Here is a 12,865-nt window from a genome sequence, read left to right as displayed (position 1 = left end):
TACTCGACACCCAGGCACACAGCACGTGGTTAGATACCCCGCGAGTTTTCTGGGAAAACTAGGTTGTATCAGTCTGCAATGCATGGAGATTACAACGAGTGCGCATTTTTGTAGGGATGATATTCATAACGGTTCATGATGATGACATGAGACATGGTACATAATAGTCTATACGTGGGCCACTTACATTACAAGGTATAACGCTGACGAGGACCATGAGTTTACAATGACAACGATGATAGGGGGAGGAAACGACAATATACAACAGGTGACACGATCGCAATTAGGACTCTCACGTCTTCTCTCTTCTTAACACCTCTGACAAGCCTCAGCTATCCTACGGTCACAACAGCCTTCAGTAACTCTCCATCATCCCATCCGGCATCGTAATCAGTACTAGCCTGAGAATTCTGGATTTCAGCTTCAGGTTGAGATGTCGAGATTTGCTTCGATTCAATCACGTGAGATTCTTCTTCCTCCTCATTGTCCAGTTCATCCTCATTGCCAGATTGAGAACGCCCATCATAGGTCCTGTTTATGGTAGGGTTGAACCGATGTTTGATGGAGTCTTTCTTGGGACAATCCTCAATCTCAATGATGTCTTCTTCATTCTTCATAACCACTTTAAATTTATGCTTCGGAGTGACCATTTGTACAGGTATGATATTCTCTTTATCATCTTGACTGGCTTCGCTTTCTACTTCAAGCTGTCTCGACAACTTCTTTTTGTAGATCTTCTTCAACCTCAATTTCTTCTCGTCTTTGTTGTTCTCTATCTCTTCTAAAATATTTTGAGATTCGTCATCATCTTCTCTAAATTTCCATGTACCATAGTTGACACTTTCTTTTCTAATCTTTTGAGCTTGTTTATAAGCGTCTTCAGAGAAATGAGTGTAGTTTTGATCTGACATGATAAGTAAGTGAGCCGATTCAGGTACCAGGACATGAGAGACGAATTCAGTCCAGGTTAATGGATCGATTGAAGGTGGAAAATGTGGATCTGATGATTTGAGAGATGGGAAGTGACCCCATTTCCGCAATGACAGAAAGTGGTTTATCAAAATCGTTCTGCCCAAATCTCCATAGCTGCAAGACTCTATTAGCATGTCTTGCTGTGCTGAGCCGCCGAGATGCTATACTCACTATCCAGGCTTCACAGCTTCCAAATTCTCAGGCTTGGACTGATAGGTCATACCTGCCCATTTGCTTTTACCGATTTGATTGATTTCCTTTACAACTCGATTGAAGACATGAGAAGTTTCAGGACGTAACACAAGCTCATCTAGCCTGTCTCTTCTCCATCCTCTCTCTAGTCTTTGATCAAGTATTGCAAAGTCAATGGATTTCGGATACCCATCTCTGATACCAAGAGGAATAACCGAAGTTTCTGCTTGATGAAGTGCACAAAAGTCGATATGTCTTTGCCAATTCAGACTTCTGGCATCAGGATTCCGACTCGTAGGCATCGGCGTCGAGATTGAATGTAATTCAGCTTTGAGTCGTAACAGATTAGGAGAAGGTTCGACTGGGAATGGTCCAGAGCAGTACTACAAGGAAGCGATTTATTAGCGAATGATCCGCACGATGTGATTTACAACCTTCAAACTCACAGGACACAGCTCTGAGACACTTTTGAACGGGACTGAGTCAAGAGACATTAGCTCGCTGATATAGGTGTGGAAATTCACATCGAACTCACTGAGGTACTCCTTATCTTCTGGACTGAAATCATCTTCATCGTCCAACCCTACTTCGATGGACTTGGTGATATCGGTGCTGCACACACATCCACTCTGTATCAGTTGATATCTCTCGGCGAGGCGGGGATATTCAACTTACTGATCATTCAGCGATTCCCATTCGAAATCGTTATCACTTGACATTTGTTCTAACTGTTCAAAGAATTTATGACCATGAGAAGTACTATCTCTCGCTTTTTTAGCTTTGATGATTTTGATCTCTTCGTCATCTGATATGGATGGTACATCAGGATCTTCATTTTTGATTTTCGAGCTTTTAGATTTAGCTTTGGGAGTTTGATCATCATCATTGCGTTCGGTTTCGTTGTCACTCAAATCATCATAACTCAATATTCGTCTTCTATTTTTGTCCCTTGTCAATCCAGTTGTATCTTCATCACTTGACTTCCTCTTCTTGCTTTTCATCTTTGGATCGTGTTTGAATTTGGATCTGGGTGTACGTGACTCTTCGACATCAGAGGAAGGAGGTACTAAGACTTTCATTTTGACGGTGGAAGATGAGTGTGATTTCTTCTTGATGAAAGGTGAAGGTGAACCTGAATTCTTTTGAGATTGTTGAGATTGTTTATTTGATTTATAGCCATTATGCATATTTTCAGGTGGAGTTCTCCCTAGGGAAATTTCATCTTCATCATCTGAAGCAGTTGATAATGATGAAGAAGGTGATGATATTTGAGTAGGAATAGGATTTCGTTGATGATCATGATATTTAGATATCTTCTGACCATTTCCATTTCCATTTCCATTTCCATCAGACCTCGATTGCTTCTCCCTTCCTTTCGCTTTTTCCCTCTCCTTGCCTTTCATTAAGGAATTCTTATATTCTTGCTTGTCAGCTACCCTCTCCAGATTGTTTCTTGTTTCAAGCAAACTATTGATCAATCCATCAGGATCGTTGGAATAAGATTTACCTAATTTCTTCGTTGGTTGAGGTTGAGAAGATGATCCTGCCTTGACTTTTGTCTGTTGACTGAGCGATGAAGACGACGGGTTCACTCGCTTCGAGGCAGTTGTACTTGTAGTTGTAGTTGTAGATGCAGAAGGTTGTGAGTACGAAGACGACGTATATGCTTTCGTCTTGGTGGTCGAAGGGTTGGCCGTACGTTTCTTAGGTACTGATACTGTCGGTCTAGATTTTGAGGGATCAAACCCAAACATTCCCATCCCGCTCCCTCCACCACTACCACCACCACCAGTGGTAGAAGATTGAGAAGAGTGCACTCTCAAAGATTCCATCTTTGCATCTAATCAAACAGAGGAGGATCTATCGGTTGTGTGGTAGATTCGAGCTAAGAAAAGCTCTCTTAAATCATTTTAGCTGTTCATTTATTAACTTCTCGGATCTGAGGATGTGTTTACGCTCATACAGAGAGAGTAGATGTGAGAAATAAGTATAGGACAAAGGATTGTGTGGTGGTTGATGGAAGAAAGCAAAAGTAACAATAAAAAGATGGGATTATCAGAAGAAGACGCGATCAATTCAATCAATGCGTACTTCCGAAATCAGGCACCCGCCTCTCTTGATTGATTATATATACCCATCTCATGTCGTTCATGATGCCAGATTCGAACCTATCTGATCACGATGCCATGTTGACCTCAGTCACACAGACAGAGCTTGATCAAACGTCCTAAGACAGTATCCTCAAATGGAGCGGCCAGAAGAGACGCACACGGGCAGAGAGCTACAATCAATTCATTCAATTATAGAACCTGATATAAACGAATAACCTATATTAATTCATACAACATAAATCCATAAATATGCCTTTGTAAACGACCCATTTGACTGATAACACTATAACACTTGTATAACACTATCACAATCGGTAAGGCATATCCAAGCTGATGTTCAGACACGATTATGGTTCATAACGAGGTAAAAAGACCACACCTGTTCCTGAATTTGATGGTAGTGGAAGAGCGTTTGAGAAGGATTCGTTCACCCTGCTTTCTGAGTCTAGATGGTTACCACTCGAACCTTCCTCATCATTTGCTACATGAGGGTGATCATCTTCCGTGGTGGTAGGCTCGTCCGATGGTAATGAGTTCAGTGAATCATCTTCGCCTTCACCTATCTGGAAAACAGGTGCCAAGCGCGTCGCATCATCTTCTTCATCATCTTCATCAAGCAATGGCGGTGCGGACGGTACATTGTCGTCTATCGTAAGAGGAGCAGCAGGAGGCGCCGAAGGGAGTAAATGAGTGGAGTCGGAGTTCATCATCGATGGTGAAGTGGGTATTCCGTCAAAAGTCGAAGTTAGGCGAGTATTTAGTCGGGGAGGAGAGGGTAAGAAACCGCCTTCCGTCAATGTAGGTGACGGTAAAGGAATATCGTTTGGAACATGAAGTTGAGATTCATCAAGTTGTTCGAAACCTTGATCATCAACCTGAACTGTTGGAGCGGAAGGTCCTTCTCCTGTATTGTCGTCTCCTTCTTCAGGTTCCGATCTAACGATATTGGGAGGCGCAGAAGCCCCAAGTCTCATTCGTTCAAGAACACGCTTATCGTCTGTAGCTATATGCCTCATTCTATCTTCGTTGTCTTCTTCTTCAGGTAGAGGAGGATCAATCAATCTTGCTTTTCCTTCACTTCTCGATGCTACGGCTAGAGCGACTTCGCCGTCTTCTGTAGCTGGTGCAGGGTAATATCCTGGAGCTTGAGTTTTCTCCACACCGGATAGCACTGTTGGAACATCATGATTGACAATGGGTTGCGAAGGGCCAGCAGATGATGCTGCAGCAGAGTTATGGCGGTGTAATGATCGAACCGAGGCAGGTCTGTAAGCTGGTGGGAAATAAGGTACTCCAGCTGCCGAAGCTGCAGTTGATGCTTCTGCCTCGGTTGCAGGAGACTGTGGTGATGTTGTTTCGAGCCGGTCCGTTCTTCTAGAGGAGCTCAGGGACGATCTCCTTGATCCGGATCCCCTTTCGTCCCCTACTACCTGATCATCTCCACTTTGCCGACTGACTTCCCTATCCAGTATACTAGTAGGAGAGCTTGGCTGAATCTCATCTACACCGTCGATTGGTTTTTCTTCCTCCACTTGATCTACCAAATCATTCGCATATTGTTTGTCTTTTCCTTTCCCTTTACGCTTTCTCATTCCCAAACGTTGATTCCATACTCTAACTTTTCCTTTTGAGAAGTTGATTTGACCATTCCTTTTCTTTCTCGCCAAGTGTTGATCCTCCAACTCAGCCAATTTTTCTTTGAAAGCAGCTTCAGCTACGGATGAATTCAATTCTTCTTCTTTGATTCCAGCCGCTGCTAATGCTTTTCGTCGTAACCTTTCTTTGGCACGTTTCTGTTTACGATGTTTCTTTTTTCGGCTGATCACGATACTACAATTTTCGATGTACCAGGAAAACATCAGTTTATGCTTTTTCGTACTCAAAAGCCATCCGAAGAAAAGAGGAGGCAAGTGGAACATACAATATAATCAATGCCACAATTCCCATGGCAATGACAACACTTGCTATTGCTATGAGTGGAACTTTGTATATGCTGGTTCGATTAGAAGATATACCCCATCTATCAATCAATACGAGAATTAGCTCATGTCTTTCATTGCTGTAATTTGGTAGCTAAAGACGATGAAGAAAGCTTACCCGTTTGGTAAAACAGACTCTACAGCATAAGATGGATGAGTAATTGTGGATTCAGCATTTTCCGTGCCGGTAGCAGTTGCTTCTCCGTCATCATCTGCGAGAATCGGACCGACGGTTGGATTCTATATGGTGTAGTTGATTGTCAGTTGAGACACGTATTGCCATGTCGATCTGATAGGATGGAAAGAAGGGAAACAAAATACTCACAGCAACTTGTCTTCCATATAAGCTCCAACCACCTTCAGCCCTTCTCCAATACCCATCCTCATGTATAGTTAATAGATAAGGTAAGACAGTTTCGTCTACATAGGCTACATTGGTCGGAAGTGTTGATGGTGTTGAGACTGAAGTGAGATATTGAATTTTCCTATCTTCGACATATGATGCTATTGAGTAAGACGACGATGTCGCGGAGGATGTTTGTTGGGTGATGGCGGAAGTGGATGAAGGAGAAAGAGGGGTATTACGTCTCGTCCTTGTCGGAGGTGGCGCAGGTGCGGGTGCAGCTGAAATTGTACATAAGAATGGTAATAGGAATATTGGAGGGAGGAAAGCGGATGTTGACGATTTGGATGATTGTGATCGTCTGCGTTTAGACCGACGAGGCAGGTCTCTTTGATGTTCATCGTTTTCATCTTGATACAATGCCTTATGTGATTGTTGACGATGTTGTCGGTTTCTTACAGATGATGATATTGAACGATGATTTGAGGGTCCAGATTCTACGTCCATCCTTATTCCCATATCCATACCGATCTTCATACGAAGATTCTTAGTTCCTATTCCTTCTCTTCCCCAATCCCTATCCAGGTGAGTTACCATGATTATTCCCTTATTCTAACTATCTCATTAATGATATCTTACGGGTTTGGCTATGTATGTGATCCGAATCGATTGATGTGACTGATTAAGGATGGTGATAGGTGAGGTTTTATCGATGATAATGATGATGAATGAGTTTCCAATTCGATTAATTCGATACAGCTGTTCAAAATAAGATTAAAGTGATTGACTTGTAAATCGGTCAGAGAAGGGGAGGAAAAGGGAAGGGAAACGAAAAGACGGATTAAAATCGATGTTGGTCTTTTGATGGTTGGACTGTTGGGGGTGGTTGGATGGTTATTTTTACACACGATTTTTACAAGGATAGGTAGTTGTCTGTGGTTTTCGTTATATTTCATTTATTGCATTTTATTGCAGTTGTCAGTTTCGTTTTGTCTTTTGGGCGTGTGAGAAAAATCTGATCTGGTTTTGATTTGAATTACTACAACTAGAATTGTCGTGGATATAATGGTGTATTTATAGAAATCTGTATTGTTTGATACTGAGACAAAGCGAGAGAGAGAGAGAGAGATGTAAACGATTGAAGGATAGGTTCTATTATTAATGGTGGTTGTAGTTAAGTTACACACAAACTCTCGGCATTTCTAATTCAGGTGTTTTGGTATATTTTGGAATGTGGGACAGTTTTATTCTTTGCTTTCTGATATATAGAATCTATTAAAAGGAATGCTTTCATTTGGGTTTACGAAGGCGCATGCTAATTACTAGGAATATACATCCCCTATTAGTTTATTTTTATTTTTGAAAGAGATGTTGTCTTTGTTCACCGTTCACCGTTCACCGTGTCTCTCTATGTATCTCGGTGGCCAACAATTTGTAAATGCATCTGAAAGTATGAGTATAAATAACACTTTTCATGTGGACCCCGAATTCGCGTACCTCGGTTTGCATCATCAGCTTACGTCTGGTAGTATGGGATTAATCATGGGTCAGATTGAAGCTGACAATCCTGCGTTCCGGGGGATCTGCTTCTCCCCTCTGGTATCAAATGACTTGAAAACAAAGGATCAGCTTTACGTTTGCACGTTTTCGTACTCTTATTGACAGATCTTCACTCTTTTTGAAAGAGAATCGCAAACCAACCCCTTTCCTTCCAAAAGTGGTATATATTGATCATTACGGATTTGTACGGTATGAACTAACTATAACAGTTTCCGCTTTTTTCCCTTCTTCTGGCCCTTTTGTGCTCCTGCTTCTGGCTCAGGTAATCCCTTTGCATATTTTCATACCATACAAAATCATCCCGTTTACAAACCCTGAAATATGGCGATATTCAAGAAAGAGAGAGAGAGAGAGAGAGAGAGAAACCACGGGGAATTGGGAAGATCGGCCCGGGGGGAATCCCCGTTTATAATCATCAGTCTTAAAATAACTTTTGAAATCTTTTCTAATGACATTCTGATCCCGTGCAGCACCGCATTCTTCCCAGCTTTTACCTCAAAGTGATGAAAAAGGTGCCACAATTGATTATGCGAAGATTACAGAGTTATGCAAGCATCATCGCATACATGCAGTCTTCTTGTGATGGCAGTCTCAGATGTAACATTCCAAGATTGTACAACTGTGTCATCTTCTTTGGATAATATATGGTTCGTTTACATCACAGATTGATGAGTGCTATCTGATTTTATGCAGAATTAGGTGACGCTAGAATCACGGTACTATTTGAGCTATGCAAGCTCATCAAGTCACAACCTTTTCGATCTTGGTTTACGATTTCATTTCACAGATGATAAATCGTGCACCGTTTTCTCTTTCTCTTTCATCTCCCTCTGCCTCCTCCATCCGGCACCAAATCTCATCTGAACAACGACTAAACCAAGCGAAAGAACCATGAACAATGTCCAGATTGTAAAGCTCCAACCTGTTCCTATAGACCTAATCGAAATATCTATTGTACCAGTTGTCAAAGCGCCCATTAGACATCTAGCTAAATTCAAAGATGCAGTTGCTGACGCACTTGAGTTGGGGAAAATGTCAACTAGGAAAGTTGTGATTACACTTTGAATTGACATGGCGGACCAAGCCAAGAAGAAACTTGATATTATAGGTAATGAAATATGTTGATTTTTATCAATTGTCCATCCAAATATCAAAGTCGAAATCCATTGAATAGGTGACCATATCCATATCGATCTCAATCTGATTCTTTCAATGGGGAAGTCTTCTTCTTCATCTTCCTTTGTCATTTCTGTAGGATTCGGGTTCGCGTTGGAATTGAGTATTGCACTTGCATTTCCGTTCCTTGAGACTGATGCGAGTGACTCTTGACGTTGTTGTTCTCTTTGTCGTTTGTGTTTATTCGAGAATTTCTTATAGTCTCGATCTAAAATTTTGCCTGTAGTCAAAGTACCTATCATACAACCTAAACCATTCGATAAGAAAGTTAAACCAATTTGATATTCTTTCAGATGATAGATGTTCATAAACAGAGTAGACTGAACAGTTAAAGCCATTTGCCAAGTAGCATAATGTATCGATAAGAAGACCAAAACGAATATCACTTCCTTTTCGAATAAAATACGTATAGGTGCTATAAAATCAATTTTCAATTTCTTATTTTTGGTTTTTGGTGTTGTTTCGGTGGTGGTGGTGGTGGTGGTGTTATTAGTTGGTAGTGGAGTTCGATTAGCGGTAATCCTTTCAAGAGGTGATTTCGATAATTGATATGGTGGTATAGATCCATTACCAACTATCGAACGCAAAGTTTCAGGTAATAGAAGGAATAAGATTATCAAGTATATTCCAGAGTATATTGTGAGGAACCAAAATATTGACCTCCAACCTAACGTCTCAGCGAAGATCCCTCCCAAGATAGGCCCGATAGCTACAAATCGACAAGTGAGCAGAAGAACACGTATAATGACCCCTATCATATACATTGATTCATATACACCGCCATCTCGCGACACTGGGGTATCTCAAGGAGAAACGGTAGAGACTTACAAAGAGGTGATAATAAACCAGTTTGAAATATGCCCATATAACCACCTCTTTCTTCTCTTGTAGTTATGTCACCTATCATTCCTGCTCCAATTGCGATAGTACTTGCGCTTCCTGAACTTTGTAGACATCTCAAAATGATAAGTTGATAAAATTCAGTTGAAAGTGCTAAACCTATACAAGCTGATAAGAACACTATCATGGTGCATAATAGGGTAAGTCGTCTTCCATATACATCAGATACGGCGCTAAAAAGATATTAAGACCCGTGATATCAGCCTTGGAGTTCTCTTCTTCTTACAGACAATAGTGAAAAGAGAAAGCTCCACTCACCCCCAGAAAGTAGGTGAGATGGCTTGGAAGACCATATACGAAGTGACTGTTAAATTGATATTTGATTCAGTCGTATTTAATGATTTAGCGATGATTGGAATCGCTGGGAAATAGATATTGGATGCGAATCCACTAAAAGTAGCTGATATAGATGCAAGTGTGACAATCAAGTATCGTTGGTATAGCGTGAATGACGAATAAGGGATTTCAGTGGGATTTGGAGGTGAAGTAGCGGCGAGGTAAGCGACATGATCATCTGACCTGGAGGTCCTCTCTGTCGGAGTGGACGGAGACATCTTTTCGCCTTTCGAGGCAGCGAGAGTCGCATGTGTGGATGTTGTGCTCGTGTGAAGGAGGTGTTACAATAAACTCCTGAAGGTGTATCTCAGTCAGTGATCATAGATTAAGATTACGGGATTCCAGCAATTCTATCAATTCGGACATTCCGTCGGAACAATATCCCGAGTCCCGGAACGTTGTGCACCGTGGCCACACCCCAAGATCTTGCTAATCCCAAGAGGACGATATCTTCAGATGCGATGTACACTGCATCTTCCATGCAGTAGATTTCAAGGAGATTGGGGGGAAGGTATCCCGCAAGGACAGCAAGAGAGAATCATGACACGAGTGCAAGGTGATAAATTACCTTTAGTGTACATATCGTCTACGATACTGACATTATTGTGCATCTTACTTTTGCACCCTGTCCATGGTCCATGGTCCATGGTCCATGGTCCATCGTCCATCGTCCATGTCCATCGTCTATAATTTCCTTCCGTACTTGATGAGCTGAGATACAGTATCACTCTATCTTCTTGAAATATTCTTCAAATCGCTTTGCCTCAATGACCATCTCTTCCATTGATCTAGGTTTCCTATCTTCATCTTTAGGTGTTTCCCACTTATCAGCGACTCCCTTCCTCGAGTCTTCGTTGCCATTGGGTTTTATTATTATTGGTATTTCAGATTGAGTCAGATCGTCTCTTAATGTAGATTCATTTTGCTCTAACAAGGGGTATATGCGATCGTTCTCTCCTTCGAAATCTGTTGAATGGCGAGGTAGGATATGAACGTGTACGTGAGGTACTGATTGTCCGGCAGATTTACCGTCCTAAAAAGACGTCCACAATCACAATCACACTATCATTAGCGATGATCATGCGGAGTTTGGCGTGTCTGAAGTACATAAAGTGTATATATATACCTGAAGTGAAACAGTCAAAGCTTGAGCATTATATAACTCTTCTAAACCTTTTCCGATTCTCTGTACAGTCAAGAATAAATCGGATATTTCAGATGAATAAAGATCTGCTAGTCGAGGAACTACCCTTCGAGGTAATATCAATACATCTAGATCCAATTATATTTTAATCAGTATCTTTGATTTGTATCAGTATGAATGTAACAATAGAACCTATATTTAGCGAGGTCATCGTTGGTGTAGCAATCCAAGGATTAGATGGAAAGTAAAGTGATTCAAAGAAAAACGAGATTGATTTGACGACTCACGACCTGGTAATAACGGTTTGAGATTCACTATTCCAATGGATAAAGGTGTTGTATAGAATACTACATGATCAAAGAGGTCAAATTAGCATCACCTCACTACGAGTCTACCAACGTAAAGAAATCTATCCCTCACCTTGTTTCGTGACGTCGAAAGCTGCGAAAAGGTGTTTGGGTGACATGGTAGCTTTTGCTGATATTTGACCGATCCCTACATGAAGAGCATGAGGAATATGATAATATACCTTATGTCTGGATCAGGATTCGCTTGTGAGATGTATGCATGTAGTACAGATGATGAATGACTTCTTTTTTAGTTGATCTGCACGCCCATACTGTAGAAAGAGCTACTAGTACTCAACATGTCTAATCCACGCGAGACGCTGATGACCGAACGTAATAACATCTTTAAAGCTCATCTTTAGTTCATCATCCCATCTTTGAATCGTAGATATACATCCCTCAACGCGAAGCCCTCTCCTCTCGATACCAAAAAATCGTCTCTGATCTGGAAGTAATACGATGCGTTATATATTCACGCTTCTTGCGTCATTGTAAGTCGATTTTCTATCGAAAAAACAACATACTTGTCAATCCTTTCTGCTCATTCGCTGATATTGAACTTCTCTAGGACGATATTACCTTCAATCTTAGCAGTAACTATTTCAGGTCAAATACAGTATACAGATATCCTACCTGGTGAGTCTCCATACTCGGCTCAAACCATAGATCACAGATCAAATGGGTATAAGAAGGTCTCGGCTGAATTTGATTTGTGTTAGGAAACGCATTACCATTAGGAAGTAAAGTATCTCTTAATTATGGTGAGAGGAAAATCTGGATTAAGAATGATGGATCTTTTGAGGTGTAAGTAAATAATCTCTTCAGATTTCTTTGAGATAGGATCTGAGACATGGGTCAATCCTGACGTGACATATTGTGGTTGTCTGCACATATAGCCCTCATGTCGACGAAGGTGAATACGTATTAGAACCTTTAATTCCTGGATATATCTTTCAATCTGTGCGTTGATATTCAGCACTGACCTCTCTTTCTCACTTTGACAACTTGAATAATATCTTCATGGGCCAAAAGGATCAGGCGACTGATAGGATTATGCTCGTTTGTCATTCAGTACCTGATAACAGTATCACCTTCGACTCCACCCGTTCTTGATCCAATATCACCTTCTTCCGAAGATGCTAAAACACCTTCTTCACCTACCGAACCGACATTCTCAATCCACGTTCAGCCTTATTATCCAGCCAAATCATCATTACCGCTCAGTTCAACATCTTTATCGCATCCATTGACATTGGTTCCTCTGGCGAAAGAGGATTACTTCGTCCCTTCAGGTGGAGGAGGGATGATGATTCTCGGAATGTTAAAATCACCTATGGTCTTAATGATGTTGTTCAGTGCTATCATGCTATTCGCTCTACCTAAATTAACGGTATGTCACATGCCGTTTCCCTCTTTCTTTTTTCATCCAAAAGATTTATCTAGTCAATTCTCGCTAATCTTCTTGATCTTGATCCTCGTTTTATAGGCAAGTATGGCAGACGATCCTGAAATGGCTAAAGAAATGGCAGAGACTAGGAAGAAAATGGCAGGATTCCAAAATATGGATATTAGTGGATCGTAAGTGATCTTATTGTCTCGCTCCATCTCGTTGAGTATCCTATATCTAATTCACTCTGTGAATACATAGGTTGTCAAATATGCTTGCTGGTACTACTGAAGATACACCTGTCGTCGCTCCTGCTGCTCCAGTATCAGGTACGAGCACCCCTAGCAGAGGTGGGAATGGTGCAGGTGGTAAGAAACGAAGGGGAAGATAGCTGGAATGCTTCATTACAACTTTCTCA

At 41.2% G+C, this 12,865-nt stretch overlaps 5 protein-coding genes across 5 annotated transcripts; 1 reads left to right on the top strand and 4 right to left on the bottom strand.

Moving 5' to 3' along the window:
* Window positions 1-332: 332 nt before the first annotated feature.
* Window positions 333-2,996, bottom strand: IL334_002447 (uncharacterized protein; the record flags this gene model as incomplete). The annotated part of the gene is made up of 5 exons (XM_062934193.1): window positions 333-1,086; window positions 1,144-1,547; window positions 1,611-1,642; window positions 1,700-1,776; window positions 1,840-2,996. The coding sequence occupies 5 exons, from the start codon at window positions 2,994-2,996 to the stop codon at window positions 333-335; spliced, it is 2,424 nt and encodes an 807-aa protein (XP_062790244.1).
* Window positions 2,997-3,622: 626 nt separating this feature from the next.
* Window positions 3,623-6,194, bottom strand: IL334_002446 (uncharacterized protein; the record flags this gene model as incomplete). The annotated part of the gene is made up of 4 exons (XM_062934192.1): window positions 3,623-5,105; window positions 5,197-5,295; window positions 5,373-5,494; window positions 5,580-6,194. The coding sequence occupies 4 exons, from the start codon at window positions 6,192-6,194 to the stop codon at window positions 3,623-3,625; spliced, it is 2,319 nt and encodes a 772-aa protein (XP_062790243.1).
* Window positions 6,195-7,933: 1,739 nt separating this feature from the next.
* IL334_002445 (uncharacterized protein) lies at window positions 7,934-9,787 on the bottom strand (the record flags this gene model as incomplete). Its single annotated transcript, XM_062934191.1, has 3 exons — window positions 7,934-9,042; window positions 9,162-9,406; window positions 9,492-9,787. 3 exons carry the CDS (start codon window positions 9,785-9,787, stop codon window positions 7,934-7,936), a joined length of 1,650 nt encoding a protein of 549 aa, XP_062790242.1.
* Window positions 9,788-10,293: 506 nt separating this feature from the next.
* Window positions 10,294-11,179, bottom strand: IL334_002444 (uncharacterized protein; the record flags this gene model as incomplete). The annotated part of the gene is made up of 4 exons (XM_062934190.1): window positions 10,294-10,602; window positions 10,696-10,841; window positions 11,001-11,060; window positions 11,134-11,179. The coding sequence occupies 4 exons, from the start codon at window positions 11,177-11,179 to the stop codon at window positions 10,294-10,296; spliced, it is 561 nt and encodes a 186-aa protein (XP_062790241.1).
* A 340-nt stretch (window positions 11,180-11,519) lies between these two features.
* Window positions 11,520-12,838, top strand: IL334_002443 (uncharacterized protein; the record flags this gene model as incomplete). Its single annotated transcript, XM_062934189.1, has 7 exons — window positions 11,520-11,551; window positions 11,629-11,696; window positions 11,780-11,864; window positions 11,957-12,020; window positions 12,133-12,450; window positions 12,547-12,638; window positions 12,709-12,838. The coding sequence occupies 7 exons, from the start codon at window positions 11,520-11,522 to the stop codon at window positions 12,836-12,838; spliced, it is 789 nt and encodes a 262-aa protein (XP_062790240.1).
* Between the last annotated feature and the right edge of the window lie 27 nt (window positions 12,839-12,865).

The sequence above is a fragment of the Kwoniella shivajii genome, chromosome 3, assembly GCF_035658355.1.
Source record: "Kwoniella shivajii chromosome 3, complete sequence".
Taxonomy (NCBI): Eukaryota; Fungi; Basidiomycota; class Tremellomycetes; order Tremellales; family Cryptococcaceae; genus Kwoniella; species Kwoniella shivajii.
Note: the sequence above shows the minus strand (reverse complement) of the source record. Positions and strands in the feature narration are given on the sequence as shown.